The sequence below is a fragment of the Symphalangus syndactylus genome, chromosome 11, assembly GCF_028878055.3.
Source record: "Symphalangus syndactylus isolate Jambi chromosome 11, NHGRI_mSymSyn1-v2.1_pri, whole genome shotgun sequence".
Taxonomy (NCBI): domain Eukaryota; kingdom Metazoa; phylum Chordata; class Mammalia; order Primates; family Hylobatidae; genus Symphalangus; species Symphalangus syndactylus.
In genome coordinates, this window is record NC_072433.2 from 113846296 (window position 1) to 113869618 (window position 23323).

At 42.0% G+C, this 23323-nt stretch overlaps 1 protein-coding gene across 1 annotated transcript in view; it reads left to right on the forward strand.

Annotated features, from left to right (window-relative positions):
- Positions 1-23323, forward strand: part of LMNB1 (lamin B1) — a 57352-nt gene that overhangs the window by 15734 nt on the left and 18295 nt on the right. Inside the window, exons 3-6 of the mRNA XM_063612971.1 lie at positions 13041-13197; positions 13854-13979; positions 18442-18612; positions 20055-20180. Of these exons, the coding sequence (XP_063469041.1) occupies positions 13041-13197; positions 13854-13979; positions 18442-18612; positions 20055-20180 (580 nt within the window). The remainder of the gene's footprint in view (positions 1-13040; positions 13198-13853; positions 13980-18441; positions 18613-20054; positions 20181-23323) is intronic.

Below are 23323 nucleotides of genomic sequence, written 5' to 3' on the forward strand. Positions count from 1 at the left end.
CCATGGCAGTTGTTAGAACATCAAATCATTCAGGATCATTTTTAAATTAATTTTATCTCATTAAATAATTACCTTTGGGTACCTTGTGTTTTTCTCCAGTCTAGTTGTATTGTATAAGCATTGATAGTTTGGGTATAGAATTCTAGTTTGTAAATGCTATATTCTTAGACTTTTGAAGGCATGTTTTGGCCAAGGCGGGTGGATCACCTGAGGTCAGGAGTTCACGACCAGCCTGGCCAACATTGTGAAATCCTGTCTCTACTAAAAATATAAAAAATTAGCTGGTGTGGTGGCAGGTGCCTGTAATCCCAGCTACTCAGGAGGCCGAGGCAGGGGAATTGCTTGAACCCGGGAGGTGGAGGTTGCAGTGAGCCCAGGTCGCGCCACTGCACTCCAGCCTGAGCGACAAGAGCAAAACTCTATCTCAATAAATAAATAAATAAATAAATAAACAAATAAATAAATAAATAAAATGAAGACATGTTCTTTAGTTTTCTAGATTTCATTGGCTACAGAAGTAATGATGAGTGAAAAATTTAAAAGCTTGTAGGATCTTCTTTTGATCCAGTTCTAAAATTTCACAGGGATGTTCCTCATAGATCTCTTCTCATCCATTGTGTTGATCATCTGATTGAATTCTTTTGGTCTTGAAATTTGTGTCCTTCAGTTGGAAATTTTCTTGATATTTTCTCCTCTTTTATTACCATATGAGACTCCTGTTATTCAAATGTTGGATCTCTTACATTGATCCTTTGGTTTTCTTCCCTTTTTTAAAAAATATTTTTTCTCTACTAAGAGATGTTCTTGATTTTGTTTTCCAATTTTTGCTATTGTATTTTAAATTTCTAATAGCTTCTTTTTAGTCTTTCTCTTTCTTTTAAAGATAGGGTCTTACCCTTGCCCAGGCTGGAGTGCAGTGGCATGATCTTGGCTCACTACAGCCTCAACCTCCTAGGCTCAAGTGATCCTCTCACCTCAGCCTCTGGAGTAGTTGGGACTATAGGTGTGTGCCACTACACCCAGCTAATTTCTTTATTTTTTTCATAGAGACAAGGTCTTACTATGTTGCTGGTCTCAAATTCCTGAGCTCAAGTGGTCCTTCTGCCTCAGCCTCCCAAAGTGTTGGGATTACAGGTGTGAACCATCACGCCTAGCCTTTTTTTATTCCCTTGATGTCTCTTTTTTTGTTTTTGAGACAGGGTCTTGCTCTGTTGCCCAGGCTGGAATGCAGTGGCGCGATCCCGGCTCACTGCAACCTCCGCCTCCCAGGTTCAAGCGATTCTCCTGCCTCAGCCTCCGTAGTAGCTGGGATTACAGGCATGTGCCACCACGCCTGGCTAATTTTGTATTTTTAGTAGAGACGGGGTTTCTCCATGTTGGTCAGGCTGGTCTCGAACTCGTGACCTCAGGTGATCCGCCCACCTCGGCCTCCCAAAGTGCTGGGATTACAGGCATGAGCCACCGCGCCCGGCAGCACTAGGGATTTTAAGCAGAAAGGGAAACAATATGAGATATAGGTGCTTAGAAACTATTTTTAGAGAGGCTAGAGGAGCAGTAGAACATTGTTGTAGAACTAACCTTCTTGGGAGCTTTTATGTGTGAGGCCACCAATGGAACCAGTAAACTGTTTTAAAAACAGTATATAGCTACTATTCAGGTCTAGGAAGCTGCCACTGCTATTGCTTTAGGAATAGCTGCCTCATAACACCCAGCAAACTGGAGAATGGACATTGGAACACTGTTTCCGAAATATTTTACACCCAGGTCAGTGCCTAGCACATTGTAGATGAGTGACAAAGGTAGTAGTTATTGGTTTTTCTTTTTCTTTTTAAATGAATCAGTCATTTTAATTAAGACTTAATCCCCCTGGGCACGGTGGCTCACGCTTTTAATCTCAGCACTTTGGGAGGCCGAGGCAGGCGGATCACGAGGTCAGGAGATTGAGACCACGGTGAAACCTTGTCTCTACTAACAATACAAAAAATTAGCCGGGCGTGGTGGCGGGTGCCTGTAGTCCCAGCTACTCGGAGAGGCTGAGGCAGGAGAATGGTGTGAACCCGGGAGGCGGAGCTGGCAGTGAGCCGAGATCGCGCCACTGCACTCCAACCTGGGTGACACAGCGAGACTCTGTCTCAAAAAAAAAAAAGACTTAATCTGTAAGAGTCTGCTCCACACTCCTGTGCCTGTTTATGTTACAGTCAATTTTTTTTTTTTGTTTCAAAGAAGTGGTTTTGTGGTCCAGTTTCAATCTCATTTAGTATTTTTCCTAATTTTACCCGAGTTTCAGCTAGGGTTTGCCTGAGTTTGATTAGGTTGTTGCTAATTCATTGACAGATTAGTTTATTCAGTGAGTAGCAGAATTTTATTGGCACTGGAAACTATCCTTTGTAACTTTGAGTTTATGCAAAAGCATCTTCTTAGTCTTTTTGCATATGCCAGAGGAGACCCTTGTTAATAGAAATTGTGATCACCAGGCTGGGCATGGTGGCTCATGCCTGTAATCCCAGCACTTTGGGAGGCTGAGGCAGGTGGATCTCCTGAGGTCAGGGGTTCGAGACCAGCCTGGCCAACATGGTGAATCCCCATCTCTACTAAAAATACCAAAAATTAGCCGGGTGTAGTGGCGGGCGCCTGTAATCCCAGCTACTCAGGAGGTTGAGACAGGAGAATCCCTTGAACCCAGGAGGCAGAGGTTGCAGTTAGCTGAGATCGTGCCATTGTACTCTGGCCTGGGCAACAAGAGTGAAACTCCATCTCTAAAAAAAAAAAAGAAAGAAAGAAAGAAAGAAATTGTGATCATAAGACCTTCTAGAGTTTTTGTGTAATTTTTTTTTTTTTGAGATGGAATCTCGCTTTGTTGCCCAGGCTGGAGTGCAATGGAGTGATCTTGACTCACTGCTACCTCCATCTCCCAGGTTCAAGCGATTCTCCTGCTCAGCCTCCCGAGTAGCTGGGATTACAGGCATGAGCCACCATGCCCAGCTAGTTTTTGTATTTTTAGTAGAGATGGGGTTTCACCATGTTGACCAGGCTGGTCTCTAACTCCTGACCTCAGGTGATCTGCCCGCCTCGGCCCCCTAAAGTGCTGGGATTACAGGAGTGAGCCACTGTGCCTGGCCGAGTTTTTGTGTTAAAACTTAATTGTTTTAAAACAAATTAAGTTATATTTGTTTTAATTTCGGGGAAGTTCATTAATTTTCTTTTGGAAAAATACTGTGGATCATATCCTTTTTCCCTTTGGAAGGGAAGTTAACATGAGGACAGTGTTGAAGCTGATGAGTGGCTGCTGGAGCAAATGCATGCTTGATAAGCAGTTTGAGCCTGTTACGAAATAAAATTATCTAGTTTTACGACAAGGTTTTTATGTGGGCATATTTTACTTTAAATTGAAAATAAGGTTTATTTTTTCTCTAAAGGTCTGGAGCATGGCTAGATAATAAAAGACATGGCATGGTGATGCTGAGCTCTGGGTGTGAAGAGATCCCCAGACACGGATTTGTGTGATAGTCACTTGAGTACTGCACTAGTGTTGAGTGGTGTTCAGCTGCTACAGTACATGAAAGCAGGAACAGAGCTTAGCCAGCTAGGCCTAATTGGCCTGGGTCTGTATGTACAGTGGGTCTGTTTTAAGGGATTTAAAAATCCTTGTTTTGTGGCTTTGATTAGAAGTAACAATTTTGTATAGAATGATTTGTTAGCTGATTACAGGTGAAAAACTAAATGGCTTTTCTCTTTCATCTACTGTAATATTTTTGTTTTTCTAAATAAGAATGGGCCTGAGGTGAAATGTTAGGGATAGGTACTGACACAAACTGACCAAGAGAATGTTAACAGATGGGCAATAATTTGCCGTTACCCAAATTAATTAAAACTATTCTGTAATGAGCTTCAGATTATGTTGTATTTGTCCCTGCAAGTTTACTTATTGATTTGTTTCACACTAATTCTTTGTTCCCTGTTTAAGTGGACAATCTTATTTTTTCAAGTGTTTATGGTTGGAATATGCTTACTAATTCCTTTTCCTTTTTTTTTAAGATAAGGATCTTGCTCTGTTGCCTAGAGCGACAGTGGCTGCAGTGCCCTGGCATGACCACAGCTGACTGCAGCCTTAACCTCCCTGGCCCAAGCAATCCTCCCATCTCAGTCTCTCTAGTAGCTGGGACTACAGGCACAGGCCACTACTCCCAGCTAATTTTTGTATTCTTTGTAGAAGTGGGGTTTCACCATGTTGCCCAGGGTGGTCTCCAACTCCTGGGCTCAAGCATCCTGCCCATTTTGGCCTCCCAAAGTGCTAGGATTACAGACATGAACCACCGGGCCTGGCCCCCTAATTCGTTTTCAAGTAGTTATTGTTATTGCAGGCCTGGAATGACTTTCTGAATGTTATGTATGTGGTATGACTTTTAGAAGAACATACCCTAAAGTTATCACCTAGTAATGATATATTTCTCTAAGAGCTCCATTGAGGGTTCATTTTCTGGCGATTCTGTGATTGGATGCGGTTTTTTTGTTGTTGTTGTTTGTTTGTTTGTTTTAGATGGAGCCTCGCTCTGTTGCCCAGGCTGGAGTGCAGTGGCGCGATCTTGGCTCACTGCAACCTCCGCCCCACCGGGTTCAAGCGATTCTCCTGCCTCAGCCTCCCGAGTAGCTGGGACTACAGGCACGCACCACCACACCTGGCTGATTTTTTTTTTTTTTTTTGAGACGGACTCTCGCTCTGTCACCCAGGCTGGAGTGCAGTGGCGCAATCTTGGCTCACTGCAAGCTCCGCTTCCCGGGTTCACGCCGTTCTCCTGCCTCAGCCTCTCCGAGTAGCTGGGACTACAGGCGCCTGCCACCACACCCAGCTAATTTTTTGTATTTTTAGTAGAGACGGGGTTTCACCGTGGTCTTGATCTCCTGACCTCGTGATCCGCCTGCCTCGGCCTCCCAAAGTGCTGGGATTACAAGCGTGAGCCACGGCGCCCGGCCACACCTGGCTAATTTTTTTGTATTTGTTAGTAGAGATGGTGCTTCACCATGTCGATCAGGCTGGTCTCAAACCCTTGATCTCGTGATCCGCCTGCCTCGGCCTCCCAAAGTGCTGGGATTACAGGCGTGAGCCACTGTGCCCGGCCCAAGATGCATTTTTTTTTTTTTTTTTTTGAGACAGAGTTTCACTCTTTTTGCCCAGGTGGGAGTGCAATGGCGCGATCTTGCCTCACCGCAACCTCCGCCTCCCAGGTTCAAGCAATTCTCCTGCCTCAGCCTCCCGAGTAGCTGAGATTACAGGCATGCACCACTACGCCCGGCTAATTTTGTATTTTTAGTAGAGATGCAGTTTCGCCATGTTGGCTAGGCTGGTCTTGAACTCCTGGCCTCATGTGATCCACCCGCCTTGGCCTCCCAAAGTGCTGGGATTACAGGCGTGAGCCACTGCACCTAGCCAGGCTAATTTTCTTTTTAATGGCCAGATACTTGATTACACCTGGTTACTTGTTATGACCCATAAAATTCAAGCTTACTTGAAATGAAAGCTAATTTGGTTTATTAAGGGAGGAAATTCTTAATTAGCATAGAATGCCAGTTACATTTATAAAACTTTTTTTTTTTTTCTGGTTGCAGTTAGGGTTTGGTTCTTCTGTAAAACATCTAAAGCAAATGGGTATGTTTTGTGACTTATTTTCAGGGGTGCATATATTTCTAGTATTAGATTCACATGTTGAATTTAACATAGGAAGATCTCCTTATCTGGAATATAAATAGTTTAATCAGGCAGGTGGATAACACAACAAATCCAGTCAGGAAATGGACTCAAAGTAAATGTATACTAATACCTTAAGTGTTAGATAGCTTCTAGTAATTTAGAATTCCTATCTTAATTGCTCTGTGTTTGGAGGCATTGTGAGATGTCATTCTGTGCTTAGGTGATAGCTGCAGTAAATTCATATATGTATGTTTTAGGATATCAGTTCTACAGGTTTCTGCACTTTGACTATGTGCTGATAACTACACTTGGACTTTCTACATTATATTAATAAATGAAAAATAATATGCTTAGAAAATTATGACAGGAATGTGTTCAGAATATTAACTCACTGCATGGCTCCCCATGTATCCTTGACAACTCATGTGACATAGAAGACTCATTGATTTGGCTGAGTGCAGTGGCTCATGCTGGTAATCCCAGCACTTCGGGAGGCTGAGGCGGACAGGTCACTTGAGCCCAGGAGTTTGAAACCAGCACAGGCAACATAGGAAAACCCCATCTTCCCACCTGCCCCCGCAAAATACAAAAATTAGCCAGGCGTAGTGGCACATGTGTATACTCCCAGCTTCTTGGGGGACTGAGATGGGAGGATTGTTTGAACCCAGGAGGTGTAAGTTACAGTGAGCCGTGATCGTGGAGGATTGCCTGAACCCAGGATGTAGAGGTTGCAGTGAGCCGTGATCGTGCCACTGCACTCCAGTCTGGGCAACGGAGCGAGACCATCTCAAAAACAAAAAACAAAAAACAAAAAACAAACAAAAAAACAAAACAAAAAAAACAAGCTGGGCGCGGCGGCTCACCGAGCCTGTAATCCCAGCACTTTGGGAGGCCGAGGTGGGTGGATCACAAGGTCAGTAGGTGGAGACCATCCTGGCCAACATGGTGAAACCCCGTCTCTACTAAAAATAAAAAAAAATTAGCTGGACATGGTGGTGGGTGCCTGTAGTCCCAGCTACTCCGGAGGCTGAGGCAGGTGAATGGCGTGAACCCAGGAGGCGGAGCTTGCAGTGAGCCGAGATCGCGCTACTGCACTCCAGCCTGGGCGACAGAGCGAGACTCCGTCTCAACACAAACAAACAAAAAAACTCCAACTCATTGATTTATTGCTATTATCTGATGGAGACATGAGTGTAACCTTAAGAATTTTTTTTATGATTCATTCAGCCTAGGAAATTGGTAGGAAGAAAGGATATCCATGCATGTGAGTTTTAGAGATTATAGAAGCATCAGTTATTATTTTTTTCTTCTTGGAAGAGACGTGATATTTTACATAGGATGAAAAAAGAGAAGTTGTGTGTGTCTGTGTGTGTGATTTTTTTTTTCCTTCCTGGAAAAGACATGATACATGTTACATAGGATGAAAAAAGAGAAGTTGTGTGTGTGTTTGTGTGTGCGTGTGCTTGTAACATTTACCAAAATAGTCGTTATCCGAGTTTTCTGTGTAGAAGATGTAGGAATAATAAGTCATGGGCCTTGCCCTCAAAGAGTTTTCAGTCTCTTGAGGTAGCTAAGCACATCCACAAATACAGGGATTTGTATGATCAATGCACTGTATAAGTGCTGTATATGCAAGAGGAAGAGATCTCTTAATTAGCCACTTTACGATGCATTGACTCTTTCACTGTTAATATTGTGGCCTAAGGAGGAAGAGGAAAAATGTATGAACACAGAACAATTTGTTTGTGGAATTAAAGGGCTCACAATGTAAGGACAGCTGTAAGAACTGTCTGCCCTGAGCTCCCAGTGCAGGTAGCCCCACAAGTCCCTTTTCATCATTTTACTTCAGCATCTGCAAGATAAGCCTTTATGCTACCTAGACAGCTACACACCTAAGTGTGGTGACATGGCCTAGTGCCTGACCCTGAGCAGTAAAGGTACTAAGAGTCCAGAAGAAGGAAGGGAATACTAAAAACGCACTTAGCTGGGACCCTGTCTTATTTATTTATCTTTCTCTTCCTGATAGTACATAGTAGGTACTCAGTAATGTCTGCTGGATTGAGTAAATGTGTCTCAAAACTAAGGATCTGGACTGAGCCTCTCCCCCCGTCTCGAAACTCTCCTGTGTACCTGTGCATAGGAGTGCATATAAATGCCACTGTACATTTGTGTGGGTTAGAAAAAGCAAAAGTGTGTTCATAACCTCCTATGAGAAGAGACTATAAATTACTTTGCACCAAGGGCGGTAGCTGACTCTTGAGTTCTCTTCAGTGCCTGGAACAATGCCTGCTGCCCACCTGCTTGTGAAAGCTGTGGTGGCTTGTACAGGCACTGCAGGGCAGATCTAGATTGACTATTTGGGTCTCAGAATAACCTTGGTCCTCTATAACAGGCTGAGTACTTATCTTTTCATGAGTTGTTATACTAAAGTAAAATTGTAAGTACTGCTTTCCTGTGGCTTGCTTCTTTCATTTTTTTTTTTTTTTTTTTTTTTTTTTTTTCGAGAAGGAGTCTCGCTCTTTCACCCAGGCTGTAGTACAGTGGCGCGATCTCGGCTCACTGCAAGCTCCGCCTCCCGGGTTCACGCCATTCTCCTGCCTCAGCCTCCCGCGTAGCTGGGAGTACAGGCGCCCGCCACCTCGCCCGGCTAATTTTTTGTATTTTTAGTAGAGACAGGGTTTCACCGTGTTAGCCAGGATGGTCTCGATCTCCTGACCTTGTGATCCGCCCGCCTCGGCCTCCGAAAGTGCTGGGATTACAGGCGTGAGCCACTGCGCCCGGCCGCTTCTTTCATTTTTTAACAGAAATTTTATTGAGTATCCCCACCCTATACCAGGCATTGCCAGACACTGAGGATCTGAAGGTAATCTCATTTTACCCACATTCCAGTGTAGGAGACAGACATGGAATCTTAAATCTTAAAAAGATGTATATACCATGCACCATATGAGAATGATGCACAAAGTGCTATGGAGCCTAGAAAGGTACATGATTTTTTTCTGCTAAGAGAGGTAAAGCAGGGAAGCATTACAGAGGAAGGATGACATTTGTTCCATCCTTGGTCTTGGTTTCAAATGGCAGTTGGTTAGGAATTAGATGGAGTTAGGAATGGGAATAGATGGCATGGAGTTGGGGAGAGTGAAGTCCGAGGCTCAGAAGGTCTTTAGGACTTAGACCTGAAGGGTTTTCTAGGGGGACATGCCATGCCAAGGAGCTTGCATATTTCTTGATGGTCAGAAGTTTTCAAACTTTTTTGCAGAAAACCAGGACTGTTGGGATGGGACTTGATGGGACACTGGACCCTACACTGTATCTTCTTTTTTTTTTTTTTTTTTGAGACAGAGTTTCACTCTTGTTGCCCAGGCTGGAGTGCAATGGCACAATCTTGGCTCACCGCAACCTCCGCCTCCCGGGTTCAAGCAATTCTCCTGCCTCAGTCTCCTGAGTAGCTGGGATTACAAGCATGTGCCATCACGCCTGGCTAATTTTGTATTTTTAGTAGAGATTGGGTTTCTCCATGTTGGTCAGGCTGGTCTTGACCTCGTGACCTCAGGTGATCCGCCCGCCTCGGCCTCCCAAAGTGCTGGGATTACAAGTGTGAGCCCTTGCAGCCAGACTGTCTGTCTGTCTGTCTATCTATATTTTTTTTTTGCAGATAGGGTCTCACTCTGTCACCAAGGCTGGAGTGCAGTGGCACGATCAGGGCTCACTGCAGCCTCGGCCTCCTGGGATCAAGTGATTCTCCTGCCTCAGCCCCTCTAGTAGCTGGGACTACAGGCATGTGCCACCACGCCTGGCTAATTTTTTTTAATTTTTAGTAGAGATGGGGTCTCACCGTGTTGCCCAGGCTAGTCTCCCTTCCAAAGTGCTGGGATTATAGACGTGAGCCACCGCACTTGGCCAAGAAGTAATTTATAACAGAACAATTTATATTTTCATAAAAGTGTTTTACGTGACTAAGAGCTTGACATAAAATGAACAGTAGAAGCATTAGTCATGATTGAAATTAAAGCTCCTATAAAATTTCCACTGGTATCACTGGGTGGCCCTCAGGGTACCACAAGTAAATACTCTCTTCATCCCCTGCCCTCCCTATCTTCTTTGGTTTTTATTTTTATGGAAGAAATCACCATATTCTAGTCATCTGGTTGTACTGCCTTGGGTTAATTTTTGGCTTCTTGTGTTTTCTACACTCCACAAGATGTTGCACACAGTATCTTTCACTTGGTAGTATGACATCCTGAGTTTTGAGCTATTTGCATGTATTACTTATTAAATCTGTGAAGTCAAATAAACAAGAACGATACTGCATAAAATATGCCGATTTTACAGGTTGTTGCCTACAATAACTTGTAAAGTTGATGTGCTGTTTTATGCAGTATCATTCTTGCTGGACCATTTTGGTCCCTGGAAGGCACAGGTCATTCTCCTGCCATGAGGCAGCATCACATTGAGAAGTACCACATTATGACCTGAGCTTTAAAAATTACTGTTTGTAATTGTTTTAAGTAATTAATTTTGAGTCAGTAGCTTTTGTAAGTATTGTGTAATACTGTATTTAAAATATGGTTTTATTTTCAATCATATGTATTATGACATGTATCCTAGCCCTTCTGGTAATTTTATAGTGGGGCAAAATAGAGGCTTCTTCACAAGTGTCAGTTCATTCCTGTGGAGATCCAGCACTTGTGTGAACTAGGCATTTTGGTTGTAAGTTATTACAGTATGGGATTTTTTTTTAACAGTTAATTTTTTCCTCTTCTGGACTAGTCTTCAGTTAAAGCCTGCCATCTTGTGGTGTTTTAAAGCATGAGATTTAAGCATGTAGCATGACTGCTGAGCTTTTATGATGAGTAAAAAGTGAATACTATTAAATCTTTTCATATGTGATCATCATTTGGCCAGTTTATTTCTTCACTTTATTTTAATATTACAATATTATTTTGAAATTTTTATTAATTAAAGATTCCTCTTTAACCAGTCCTCAAACATCAGTAAGTAAAAGTATTCTTCTATAATAGCAGTTTTTAGTTTATTTCTCCAAGAAAAATACAATAGCAGTTTTAAGAACAGCTATTAATAATTTTGATATTTTTTTTTTTTTGAGACAGAGTCTCACTCTGTCACCCAGGCTGGAGTGCAGTGGTATGATCTCGGCTCACTGCAACCTCTACTTCCTGGATTCAGGCAATTCTCCTGCCTCAGCCTCCCAGGTAGCTGGGATTACAGGCACACCCCACCACGCCCTGCTAATTTTTGTATTTTTTATAGAGACAGGGCTTCATTTTGGCCAGGCTTGCCTCAAACTCCTGACCTCAGGTGATCCACTTGCCTCGGCCTCCCAAAGTGCTGGGATTACAGGCATGGCCCACCATGCCTGGCAATAATTTTGATATTATTAAGGCTTCTCTGTGTATAACTACTGTTAACAATTATTTGGATGAGATAAATACTGACCTTTAAAATATAATTATTGGGCAAAATATATCCAAATAAACTATAATTTTATAACGTAGAACTCCATTTAAAAAAAAGTGATATTTAGAGGCCGGGTGCAGCAGCTCATGCCTGTGATCCCAGCATCTTGAGAAGCTGAGGCCGGCGGATCACTTGAGGCCAGGTGTTCGAGACCAGCCTGGCCAAAATAGGCAAACCCCATCTCTACTACAAATACAAAAAATTAGCTGGTCCTAGTACCGCACGCCTGTAATCCCAGCTACTTGGGAGGCTGAGGCATGAGAATCACTTGAACCTAGGAGGCAGAGGTTGCAATGAGCCGAGATCGCCCCACTGTGCTCCAGCCTAGGTGATGGTGAGACGCTGTCTCAAAAAAAAAAAAAAAGTAATATTTAGGGAAAAAGAAACTTCACTTTGAACCTCAGCTTGTTTTTTGTTTTTGTTGTTTTTGAGACGGAGTTTCACTCTTGTTGCCCAGGCTGGAGTGCAATGGCACAATCTTGGCTCACTGCAACCTCTGCCTCCTGGGTTCAAGTGATTCTCCTTCCTCAGCCCCCTGAGTAGCTGGGATTACAGGCATGCACCACCATGCCTGGATAATTTTTTTGTATTTTTAATAGAGACGGGGTTTCTCCATGTTGGTCAGGCAGGTCCTGAACTCCCAACCTCAGGTAATCCGCCCACCTTGGCCTCCCAAAGTGCTGGAATTACAGGCATGAGCCACCACGCCCGGCCTGTTTGTTTGTTTTTTTGAGACAATGTCTCTCTCTGTCACCCAGGCTGTAGTGCAGTGGTGCGATCTCGGCTCACTGCAACCTCCACCTCCCGAGTTCAAGTGATTCTCCTGCCTGAGCCTCCTGAGTAGGTGGGACTACAGGCATTGCGCCACCATGCCCGGCTTAAGTTTTTGTATTTTTTGGTAAAGACAGGTTTTACCATGTTGGCGAGGCTGGTGTTGAACTCCTGACCTCAAGTGATCCGCCAGCCTTGGCTTTCCAAAGTGCTGGGATTACAGGCATGAGCCACCGGGCCTGGCACTGAACCTCAGTTTTTTGGTAGTTAGTTGTATAAACTGAAATAATTTTTATGCAAAATATTAGGGAGGCCATTATTTATTGTTACCTCTATGTAACAAAATGGGAGGTACTTGCAAGCTTGGGGTCAATTAGTTCTTATTAATATCAGGGGAGTTTCAGTATCATGCATTGCGTTATAACATTACTTTTTAAAATAACATTTTCTTCTCATTTAGTGTAATTTGATTTTTTTTTTTTTTTGAGACTGGGTCTTGGTCTACTGCCCAGCTGCAGTACAGTTGTGCAGTCATGGCTCACTGCAGCCTCAACCTCCTGGTCTCAAGCGATGTCCCCGCCTAAGCCTCCTGAGTAGCTGGGATTACAGGTGTGTGTGTTGCCTAGGTTGGTCTTGAATTCCTGGTCTCAAGTGATCCTTCCACATCGGCCTCTCAAAGTGTTGTGATTACAGATGCAAGCCACTGTGCTTAGCATGATATCCTGACTTATAGTTCCTGTACGTTTTGGCTTATAATATGCATTATATTAAAAAAATGAATTTTCATTTCTTCAAAAATATCCTGTGTTAGTGTGCCTCTTTATAGAACAAGGGGGACATGCAGTCTCACTCAGGGCAGGATTCTGGTACATTGGTCTCTATATGGACGTCTTTGACCCATAGTCATTAGTAATCATGTGACATTGAAAGAGAGTGTTAGCCAACAAAAACTCTAGATCCAATGCTTGTGAATTGCTTCTCTAACTTTGATAGGTGATGGGAGCCTTTATTTAAACTACTTCTTTTGTTTGTCCCTTCAGCAGAGGGAGAAGACCTCAAGTCATCAGTATGGTTTGATGTCTTATGCTTTTTAAATCTATTCCAGCTATGCTAAGAAGGAATCTGATCTAAATGGCGCCCAGATCAAGCTTCGAGAATATGAAGCAGCACTGAATTCTAAAGATGCAGCTCTTGCTACTGCACTTGGTGACAAAAAAAGTTTAGAGGGAGATTTGGAGGATCTGAAGGATCAGATTGCCCAGGTAAGGTCAAGCCTACTCTTGAGCCGTATGTGACAGGTTAATTGCCTCATCTGCCTTAAGCCATAGTTGGTTTGACTGATTGATTTTCAAATGTATTTTGTTTTTAAATTTTATATATTTCTTTTCTGATGGTTTACTTGAAGAAAAGTCTTGAGGTAGCTAACATGCAAAACATTATCACCTCCCAGGTGTTATATCTGGATTGTCCAGATCTTGTGGCTCCCTTCTTCTTCCCTGTTGTACACACACTCATTCTGTCTCTGCTCTCAAAGCCTATTTTGTTAGTTAGGAAATAAGTATGAAACGAGATGCCAAAACGCTGCTTTCCATGCAGGAAAAAATGAAAGTGGTTAGCTAAAATAACTAGTTTGATTTTTGAAATGTGAGTGAGTCATACGTCTCTGTTCTATTCCCTGTTGCCAATTAATAATTTGACGGGTGATTTGGTATGATACTCTGTGGGTGGGACCAGCAAATGAATACCCAGTTCTGTGATAAATGTTAAGATGAAGTAATTATACATTGATAAATGTATAGGAATTTTAACACTTGATCCGATTTGATTCATAGATATCTTATTATCATTTAATATCATAGATATTATTATTAAATGATTGCCATGCGATTTTTATCACAATTCTTTTTCCTTGTAATAGTTGGAAGCCTCCTTAGCTGCAGCCAAAAAACAGTTAGCAGATGAAACTTTACTTAAAGTGGATTTGGAGAATCGTTGTCAGAGCCTTACTGAGGACTTGGAGTTTCGCAAAAACATGTATGAAGAGGTAACTATATATAATTTTACTTTGTAAAGGAATGGAGGGGTTCTAGAATGACTTTGTCATAGCTAAACATGTAATTATACTTTATTTATGATTTCTTTGCCACAAAAATATATCAAATAAAGAAATAATAAGGTTTGGGGATGGGGAGAAATTTTGCAGGTAGATTATTCAAGCTACTGCTGCTAAAAGACCACATTTGAGAACTCAAGCTTTTACTGTAAACAGATATGATTTCACTTCATCTTACTTATTTTTGGTTTTTTGTTTTTGTTTTTTTGTTTTTTTTTGAGACGGAGTCTTGCTCTGCCACCAGACTGGAGTACAGTGGCGCGATCTCGGCTCACTTCAACCTCCGCCTCCTGGGTTCTAGCAGTTCTCCTGCCTCAGCCTCCCGAGTAGCTGGAACTACAGGCGTGCGCCACCACACCCAGCTAATTTTTGTATTTTTAGTAGAGACGGGGTTTCACCATATTGGCCAGGGTGGTCTTGATCTCTTGACCTCATGATCCGTCCACCTTGGCCTCCCAAAGTGCTGGGACTTCAGGTGTGAGCCACTGCATCCGGCCTCACTTCATCTTAACTTATAAAGGCTTGGTCACAGCAACTAATTACTGTCAACATGTTTAAGCATTAGTTATCTATTCCTGCCTAACAAATTACTTCAAAGTTCATCAACCTAAAACCACAGACTTGTATTAATTTCTCAGTTCCTGAAGGTCAGAATTCAGAGCTGCTAAACTGGGTGATTCTGTTTCTGGGTCCCATGAGGTTGCAGTACAGCTTTTAACCTGGGCTGGAGGAGTGGCATCTGAGCTCATTCACAGGGCTATAGGCAGGACGTGTCAGTTCCTCACCTCATGGTCTTCTTCATAGGGCTTCTCATGATATGGTTCCCCTGAGGGTCAGTGATGAGAGAGAGAGAGAAAGAAACACAACGAGAACATGAATACATGCTACCAGCTACCATGGCAGAAGGCACATTGTCTTCTATAACCTAATCAGAGAGGTTACATACCATCACTTTTGCCTTCTCCTGTGGGTTCTCACAGCATTTATAGGAGTGTAAATTTTTTTTTTTTTGAGGCAGGAGTCCCGCTCTGTCAGCCAGGCTGGAATGCAGTTGGCATGATCTTGGCTCACTGCAACCTCTGCCTCCCGGGTTCAAGCTATTCTCCTGCCTTAGCCCCCCCAGTAGCTGGGACTACAGGCACGTGCCACCATGCCCTGCCAATTTTTTGTATTTTTAATAGACGCGAGGTTTCACCGTGTTAGCCAGGATGGTCTCGATCTCCTGACCTTGTGATCAGCCTGCCTCAGCCTCCCAAAGTGCTGGGATTACAGGCGTGAGCCACCGTGCCTGGCTCACTCATGTGGAAATCTTAAAATATCACTTATAAGCCTTAACTGCTGTGGTTAAGGGGCAGGGGCAAAACTGTTGTCAAACAAAGGAAGTAATAAAATTGAGGAAAGGGGAATGTATATTTCATGAAAATTGTAGAGGGTTGGAATCAACTCATGGGGGAGAACATGCTATTAATGTGCTAGGCTTAATGTTTTTAGAAGTAGTAATTTTGAAAACAGTGACTAACAATAAAATAGGAATTCATTGTAGCAGTTAGCAAACCAGTTTTTTAGTTGGAGGAAAAATAATAGAAATCTGATTATTTTTTAAAATTACAGGCTTTAAATAAAATAGATATTAGTGCAAGGTGCACCAGACAAGCAGTCAGACCTTGGACAACTCCTAGCGTCAGTTTCTTATTTAAAATGAAATACTGATACTGCTATTTTTTTCTTCAATGAGTGGTGAGGATCAAAGTGGAATACTGTGTGTGAAAACTCTTTGGATACTGTAGCGAGTGCTGTCATATAATTGTTACTAAGTGTTGCTTTGTTAAAGCAGATATTTTTGTATGAGGTTGACTTACATTTTTGTTTTGTTTTGTAAAAATTGTGATTTATCATTACTTATTTCTGATGTTGTGTGTAGACAGCCAGGAGTAGGGTTTTTTTTTCTTTGTAAGGTCACTGGTTCTATATAAAAAATAGCATCAGTAAAAAGTAATTTAATATTTTTAGAGTGCATAGCATCTTTGAATTTTTGGCTTTTGCCTTTTTGAGAATGGATTTTAAGATAGTCCTCTTCAGTTTTTTTTTTTTTTTTTTTTTTTTTTTACTGTTTTTGGAGACAGAGTCCTGCTCTCTCGCCCAGGCTGGAGTGCAGTGGTATGATCTTGCCTCACTGCAACCTCCACCTCCTAGGTTCAAGCGATTCTCCTGCCTCAGCCTCTGGAGTAACTGGGTCTACAGGCATGCGCCACCATGCCCGGCTAAGTTTTGTATTTTTAGTAGAGACAGGGTTTCACCACGTTGGCCAGGCTGGTCTCGAACTCCTGAACTCAAGTGATCACCTGCCTCGGCCTCCCAAAGTGCTGGGATTATAGTTGTGAGCCACCGCACCTGGCCTTTTTTACTTTAAAAACATTTTTTTTTGAGACAGAGTCTCACTCTGTTTCCCAGGCTGGTGTGCAGTGGTACGGTCTTGGCTCACTGCAACCTATGCCTCCTGGATTCAAGTGATTCTTGTGCCTCAGACTCACGAGTAGCTGGGATTGCAGGTGCACACCCTCACAACTGGCTAACTTTTTTTTTTTTTCCTTATTTTTTACTAAGTAACACCATGTTGTCCAGGCTGGTCTAAAATTCCTGGCCTCAGGTGATCCACTTGCTTCAGCCTCCCAAAGTGCTGGGATTACGGGTGTGAGGCACTACTCTGGCCTTAACTTTTTTTTTTAACATTGGTGATATATATTCAGTAATAATATCTAACTTCCTTATTATGAACAGTTGGGGGAAAAAAGGAAGGAGAAAGACAAAAGAGGAAGGAGAAGGTAGACAAAAAGCAAACCATTAGCAGTCACCCTCTTCAGTGTTTTCATGATTTAGGTATTATTTGCTTCATGAAATAGATGTGATCTCTGGGAGGGTGATAGCAGAACCCTCCTGATTTTTCTGGTTTTTCTGATTTTGTCAAGTGCACGCTCCTGTGTAGTAGTTAAGAGAAAGATGAGGAAATACACAGGAAAATACATGCGCTAATGTACACAAACAGCAACTTTGGTGGGTTATACTTCCCTCTGTGGCTTCTTTAGATATTACCATTCTAATTATTATTATTTTTTTTGAGACAGAGTCTAGCTCAGCTGCGCAGGCTGGAGTGCAGTGGTGCGATCTTGGCTCACTGCAACCACCGTCTCCCGGGTTCAAGCGATTCTCCCATCTCAGCCTCCCGAGTAGCTGGGATTACAGGCACCCTCCAGCATGCCTGGCTAATTTTTGTATTTTAGTAGAGACAGGGTTTTACCATATTGGCCAGGCTGGTCTTGAACTCCTGACCTCAGGTGATCTGACCGCCTTGGCCTCCCAAAGTGCTAGGATTACAGGCGTGAGCCACGGCGCCCAGCCTTCCATTCTAATTTTATTTAGACACTTCCTTAAAACAGAGTAAAGGATCGTGACAACTACTTCTATTCTTTAATGGTAAATTTTTATATATATTTGAGTTAGTCAACTAACATTGTTAATAAGATCCTGTGTCACTTGATAGTGATAGCTTAATACCGGCTTTTAAAGAAGTCCTTTAAATTAGCTTGTGCTGCCTATTATTATGTCTAAGAAAATAGTTTTATGGCTGGGCACAGTGGCTCACACCTGTAATCCCAGCACTTTGAGAGGCTGAGGCAGATGGATCACCTGAAATCAGGAGTTTGAGACCAGTCTGGCCAACATGGTGAAATCTCATCTCTACTAAAAATACAAAAATTAGCTGGGCATGGTGATATGTGCCTGTAATCCCAGTTACTAGGGAGGCTGAGGCAGGAGAACTGCTTGAACCTGGGAGGCAGAGGTTGCAGTGAGCTGAGATCACACCACTGCACACCAGCCTGGGCGACAGAGTGATACTCCATCTCAAAAAAAAAAAAAAAAGAAAAAGTTTCATTTCACATAAATCTTTACTTGAATTTATCACGACTGTTGAGTTTAACTTTCCATGTGCTTTTTTTTCAGAGATGTTCTTAAGACTATCAATGAAACAATTCAGAAAAATAATGTCTGCCTAGTGTTTAGTATACTGTGTATAAATCCTTGATTGCATGGTAGTTTTAGTAGGCCATGCAGGCCTTTCCTTGGCTTCAGAAACATAAATAGCTATGCTCCTGAAAAGGAATAGAAAGTTCCTAAGGCTTGAGATGCTACCATTTCTGTCATTAGTTCCATTTTAAAAACCTTCTCAACTGAAAACTAAGAGGCAGAAAAGTGTTTATTCACATCACTGCCTGAGGACAAACAGGAGGAGGTTCGTGTGTAAAACTTCAGATGGTTGTGATGTCGCTCAGATGTGTACCAGTGCAGCCATGGTAAGTAACTTGGCTTTATGTTTTTTGTTTCTTTTTTCCCCCAGGAGATTAACGAGACCAGACGGAAGCATGAAACACGCTTGGTAGAGGTGGATTCTGGGCGTCAAATTGAGTATGAGTACAAGCTGGCGCAAGCCCTTCATGAGATGAGAGAGCAACATGATGCCCAAGTGAGGCTGTATAAGGAGGAGCTGGAGCAGACTTACCATGCCAAAGTGAGCTCTCTTCAGAAGATTCTTTTGAACACTTAAAGTCATTACTTCACAATTCCCATGATGAACATGGCTTTATGTTTATTTTGTTCTAGTTTTTAAAAATGATTCCCCTAGTCTCCATGAGATATATAGAAAATTGATTTTTTCAAAAAAGTACAGTTTTCTATAAACTAAATGTTATTAAAAATTACTAGAAGAATGTAGGGTTGTTGCAATTTTATTAGAGGTAAGGTTTTGTCTCTTTGTCCCATTGATCATTCGTATTATGCCATAGTAGTTGAACCCAAGCCATGTGAAATAACTTTCTTCCAATAACAAGTACTGATCATGCTGTCCTACATACACATCCATTTAGTAGTGAATGAATGTCAGACTGCATTAGATCTCACTTTCATGTCATCATTATGCATAGATTGTGACTACCACACTTTGGGCTTTTTTGCATAAGGGCCAAATGGAAAGTCTGTGCTATTTCTTCTTCTGTCACTATTATTCACTTAAAAAAATATTGTAGAAACTTCCCACTTGTATTAGCTGACCATACAAGAGTTCATAAAAATCACCGACTAGTACAGGCTTTCCCTGGTAAATGATTTTGCCTCGTGTTTTAAATGTTATATGATTTGATTAAGAAGACTTTTTTGTGGCTGACTTAGAATATTAGAGTCATAGAGTTATTGAAAATTTTCACTGCATGGCCTTAAACTGTTCATGTTGCTTTTTATCTGTTGTATGAAGTAGCAATTAGTGAAAATGAAAGATCTTATTATAAGCAGTAACTTCAGTTGTATAGCATTTATCCAATATCACACATTGAGCTAGACAGTGAAGGAGCTAAAGTAAGGATGAGTCACAGACTGGCCTCACAGGGAGCCAGGGAGGAGACACAGGAGCATGTGCCTGAGAGACACATACACAGTAGTGTTATGGGATTTGTATTTTACTCAAGGAGCTATTTTTTTTTTGCTTCTGAAAGGAAGTCTTTCTAGCTGGTTTGAACGAATATATAAAGTAGTATTTTCTGCTTGTTGGTTTATATTCTGTGTTGGATTTGGTGGATTAGGGATATGCGATGTTTCTTTTCTTACAGACACCACCACAGTCAAGTTGCTATTTCCCAGTCTCCCTATTATCAGTGTTATCTTAGACATTAAAGGTTTAATAGATGAAATATTGAAGTAATAAGCTTTGGATAAAGGCCTAGGTATATTAGCATTCTTAAAGCTCATTATTTAGGAAGTGACTTTAAAAGTCACACAGAATTACCATCATTCACACCATGTCAGCAATTACCATCATTCACACCATGTCATGATGCTTTTCCTGTGTTTCATCGACCAGTTACCAGCAGGACTTAGGTTTGAAATGCCTTGAGGTGAATCATGCTTCCTTATTTGTTTCAGTTCTAGATAAGACTGACTATGCTTTGCTTCTTCTTTTAGCTTGAGAATGCCAGACTGTCATCAGAGATGAATACTTCTACTGTCAACAGTGCCAGGGAAGAACTGATGGAAAGCCGCATGAGAATTGAGAGCCTTTCATCCCAGCTTTCTAATCTACAGAAAGAGGTAAATAATCATCTTTCTGTAAGAAGTTAGACTTGAAAGCTACCTTCACCATGGGCACCTACCTGCTTTGCTCGGGCTGATGTCACTCCTCCCTCTGTTTGTTACAGAGGATGGTGTCCTCCTGCGCTTTGGTCTTCACAGTACTTTTTAGATTCGTTCATTTTGCATTGCATAAACATCCTTTGAGCAGATACTATGGTTCCTAATTAGTAGATGACACAGAGCTAAGGGACTTGCCCTTCAGGAAGGAGCCTGCTAGTTTATTCACTGTACTTACCCTAGGACCCGGATCTTCTGACCTGTCTAACAGCTTCATCTCTACAGAGTTATTCTCAACACATTCCTTTTTTATATCATTTGAAAACCAAAATGAAGAAAAACATGCAAAAGTTATTTGTGGGTGGTGAATGCTTTGTGTTTCTAGACAAATTCTTTAGTGATTAAAGTATATAATAATTAGGATCCAGGAAAGTGGCTTTAATTTGCATGTTCCAATAAGAATTTAGTGACTCATTCATTCGTTGGTATGCCTAAGTGACAAATGGCATTGTTGCCGGCTGTGTTGACTGGCTGCCTACCAGGGTGTGATGGTGTGCTTCAGGTGCTGCTTAAGCAGGCATGGACACTACTTCAGATCAGCTGTAGCCTATGGTGATGTCAGTGTGGACATAAAGTACATATACTCCATATACTGCATTCAGAATGATTCAGCAATTTCAGCAATTAGCTCGTCACCTTAATTATTTTGGAAATAACTTCAACTTCTATTTTCCTCAAGGGAGGAAAACTTGTTCTGAATTTTCCACATGAAAATAAACTTTATTTTACTCTTTTTTTTTTTTTTTTTTGAGACAGAGCCTTGCTCTGTTGCCCAGGCCGGAGTGCAGTGGCACGATCTCAGCTCACTGTGAGCTCCGCCTCCCGGGTTCACGCCATTCTCCTGCCTCAGCCTCCCAAGTAGCTGGGACTACAGGTGCGTGCCACCACACCCGGCTAATTTGTGTATTTTTAGTAGAGAGGGGGTTTCACCGTGTTAGCCAGGATGGTCTCGATCTCCTGACCTCATGATCCGCCCACCTCAGCTTCCCAAAGTGCTGGGATTGCAGGTGTGAGCCACCACGCCCAGCCTGTTTTACTCTTGATTAGGCTTGTCTTCCTTCCTTTTTCTTTTTACCATTTTTAGTAAAATATTTTTCTAATTATAAAACTGATGACCTCTATTGCAGGAACTTAGAAATAAAACAGAAAATGAGTCCCGTAAAATGGGGTGATATAAAATAATTTAGTTAACACGGGCTTTTACATTGCCTATCATGTGCTTTGTTACTTACAGCACAAATTTTTAAATTATTTTAAACCTATTTTGTGCTGATAGTGTTTTGAAGATTTTCATTTAATAGCAGAGCTGGAAGCACCTCTGAGTTCATTCCATATAACCGCAGACCTAGGTGAGTTTAATGACTTGCCCCGAGGCTGAAGACTGATCAGTGGGTTTCTCTACTGGTTCCCAGTTTTTCCTTTTATACCTCATTCTCTTCAAAGAAGATTTACTTTTAGAAATTTAACAGATAATCTTTTTTTCCGTTGCACCATCTGTCTTAGTCCTCTTGGGCTGCTATAACAAACTACTATTGACTTGGTGGCTTATAAACAACAGATATGTCAGAAATTATTTCTCACAGTTCTGGAGGCTGGGAAGTCCAAGATCAAGGCACTGGCAGATTGGATATCTGCCTGGTGAGGGCTGTTCCCTGATTTATAGACGATGCCTTCTTGCTGTGTCCTCACGTGGTTGAAGGGTGAATGAGCACCCTTGGCACTATTTTATAAGGGCACAAATCCCAGTCACTAGGGCTTTCCTCTCATGATCTAATTACCACTCAAAGGCCCTGCCTCTTAATAACATCACCTTGAGGGTTAGGATTTAAACATGAAATTTATGGGAACACAAACACACAGAGTGTATCACTGTCTTTGTTTTGTTTTTGTTTTTGTTTTTTTTTTTGAGACGGAATTTCGCTCTTCTTGCCCAAGCTGTAGTGCGATGGCATAATCTCGGCTCACTGCAACCTCCGCCTCCTGGGTTTAAGCAATTCCCCTGCCTTAGCCTCCCTGGTAGCTGGGATTACCGGCATGCACCACCACACCCTGCTATTTTGTATTTTTAGTAGAGACAGGGTTTCTCCATGTTGGTCAGGCCGGTCTCGAACTCCTGACCTCAGGTGATCCACCTGCCTCAGCATCCCAAAGTGTTGGGATTATAGGCGTGAGCCACTGCACCCAGCCTATATCACTGTCTTAACAGGTACTTTTCCAAAAATGGGCCTGACTGTTCTTATACTGAGTTGGCATTTACTACTCTTTTCCATTTACTAATAGTAAGTTGTCTACCAGTTAGTCTATCCCTCAATTTTATTTTTTCCTACTGTATTATTTTTTTTTTGGCTGCTGCTTAATCCATTTGATTTACTTAGTACAGATCTTCTCTTGAGGTTAGTCTTCACTGTACTTTAGATGAGGAGACTGAGAGTAGTCTAGTGTTATTAATAAGTAGTAGTGGGCTCTGAAACTTAGTAGCTATATGTTCTGACCCAGGTTCAAGGCTGTTTCCCTGTTTGCCTGTTAATTGAATTCCCATTTTTGCAAGTTTTTTTTTTTTATTGAGACAGAATTTTGCTTTTGTTGCCCAAGCTGGAGTGCAATGGCACGATCTCAGCTCACTGAAACTTCTGCTTCCTAGATTCAAGTGATTCTTCTGCCTCAGCCTCCTGAGTAGCTGGGATTACAGGGGCGTGCCACCACGCCCAGCTAATACGGGGTGCACCATGTTAGCCAGGCTGGTTTCAAACTCCTAACTTCAGGCACTCTGCCCACCTCGGCCTCCCAAAATGGAAGGGATTACAGGCGTGAGCTACCACCTTAAATGCTGGGATTACAGGTGTAAGGCACTGTGCCTGGCCGCAAGTTTTTTTTGTTAACCTTAGCTTAGTGGTTTTTAGGTAATGTTAGGCAGTGCACTGGGGGTTTCCAGGAACTAACTCCTTAGCAAATAGGAGACGAGCAATCCCTTTAGCCAAAATAGTTTTTAATTTCTCTCTCTGGGGGTAAATCTTTCCTCTGTTCATTATTGGTAACAGACTTTA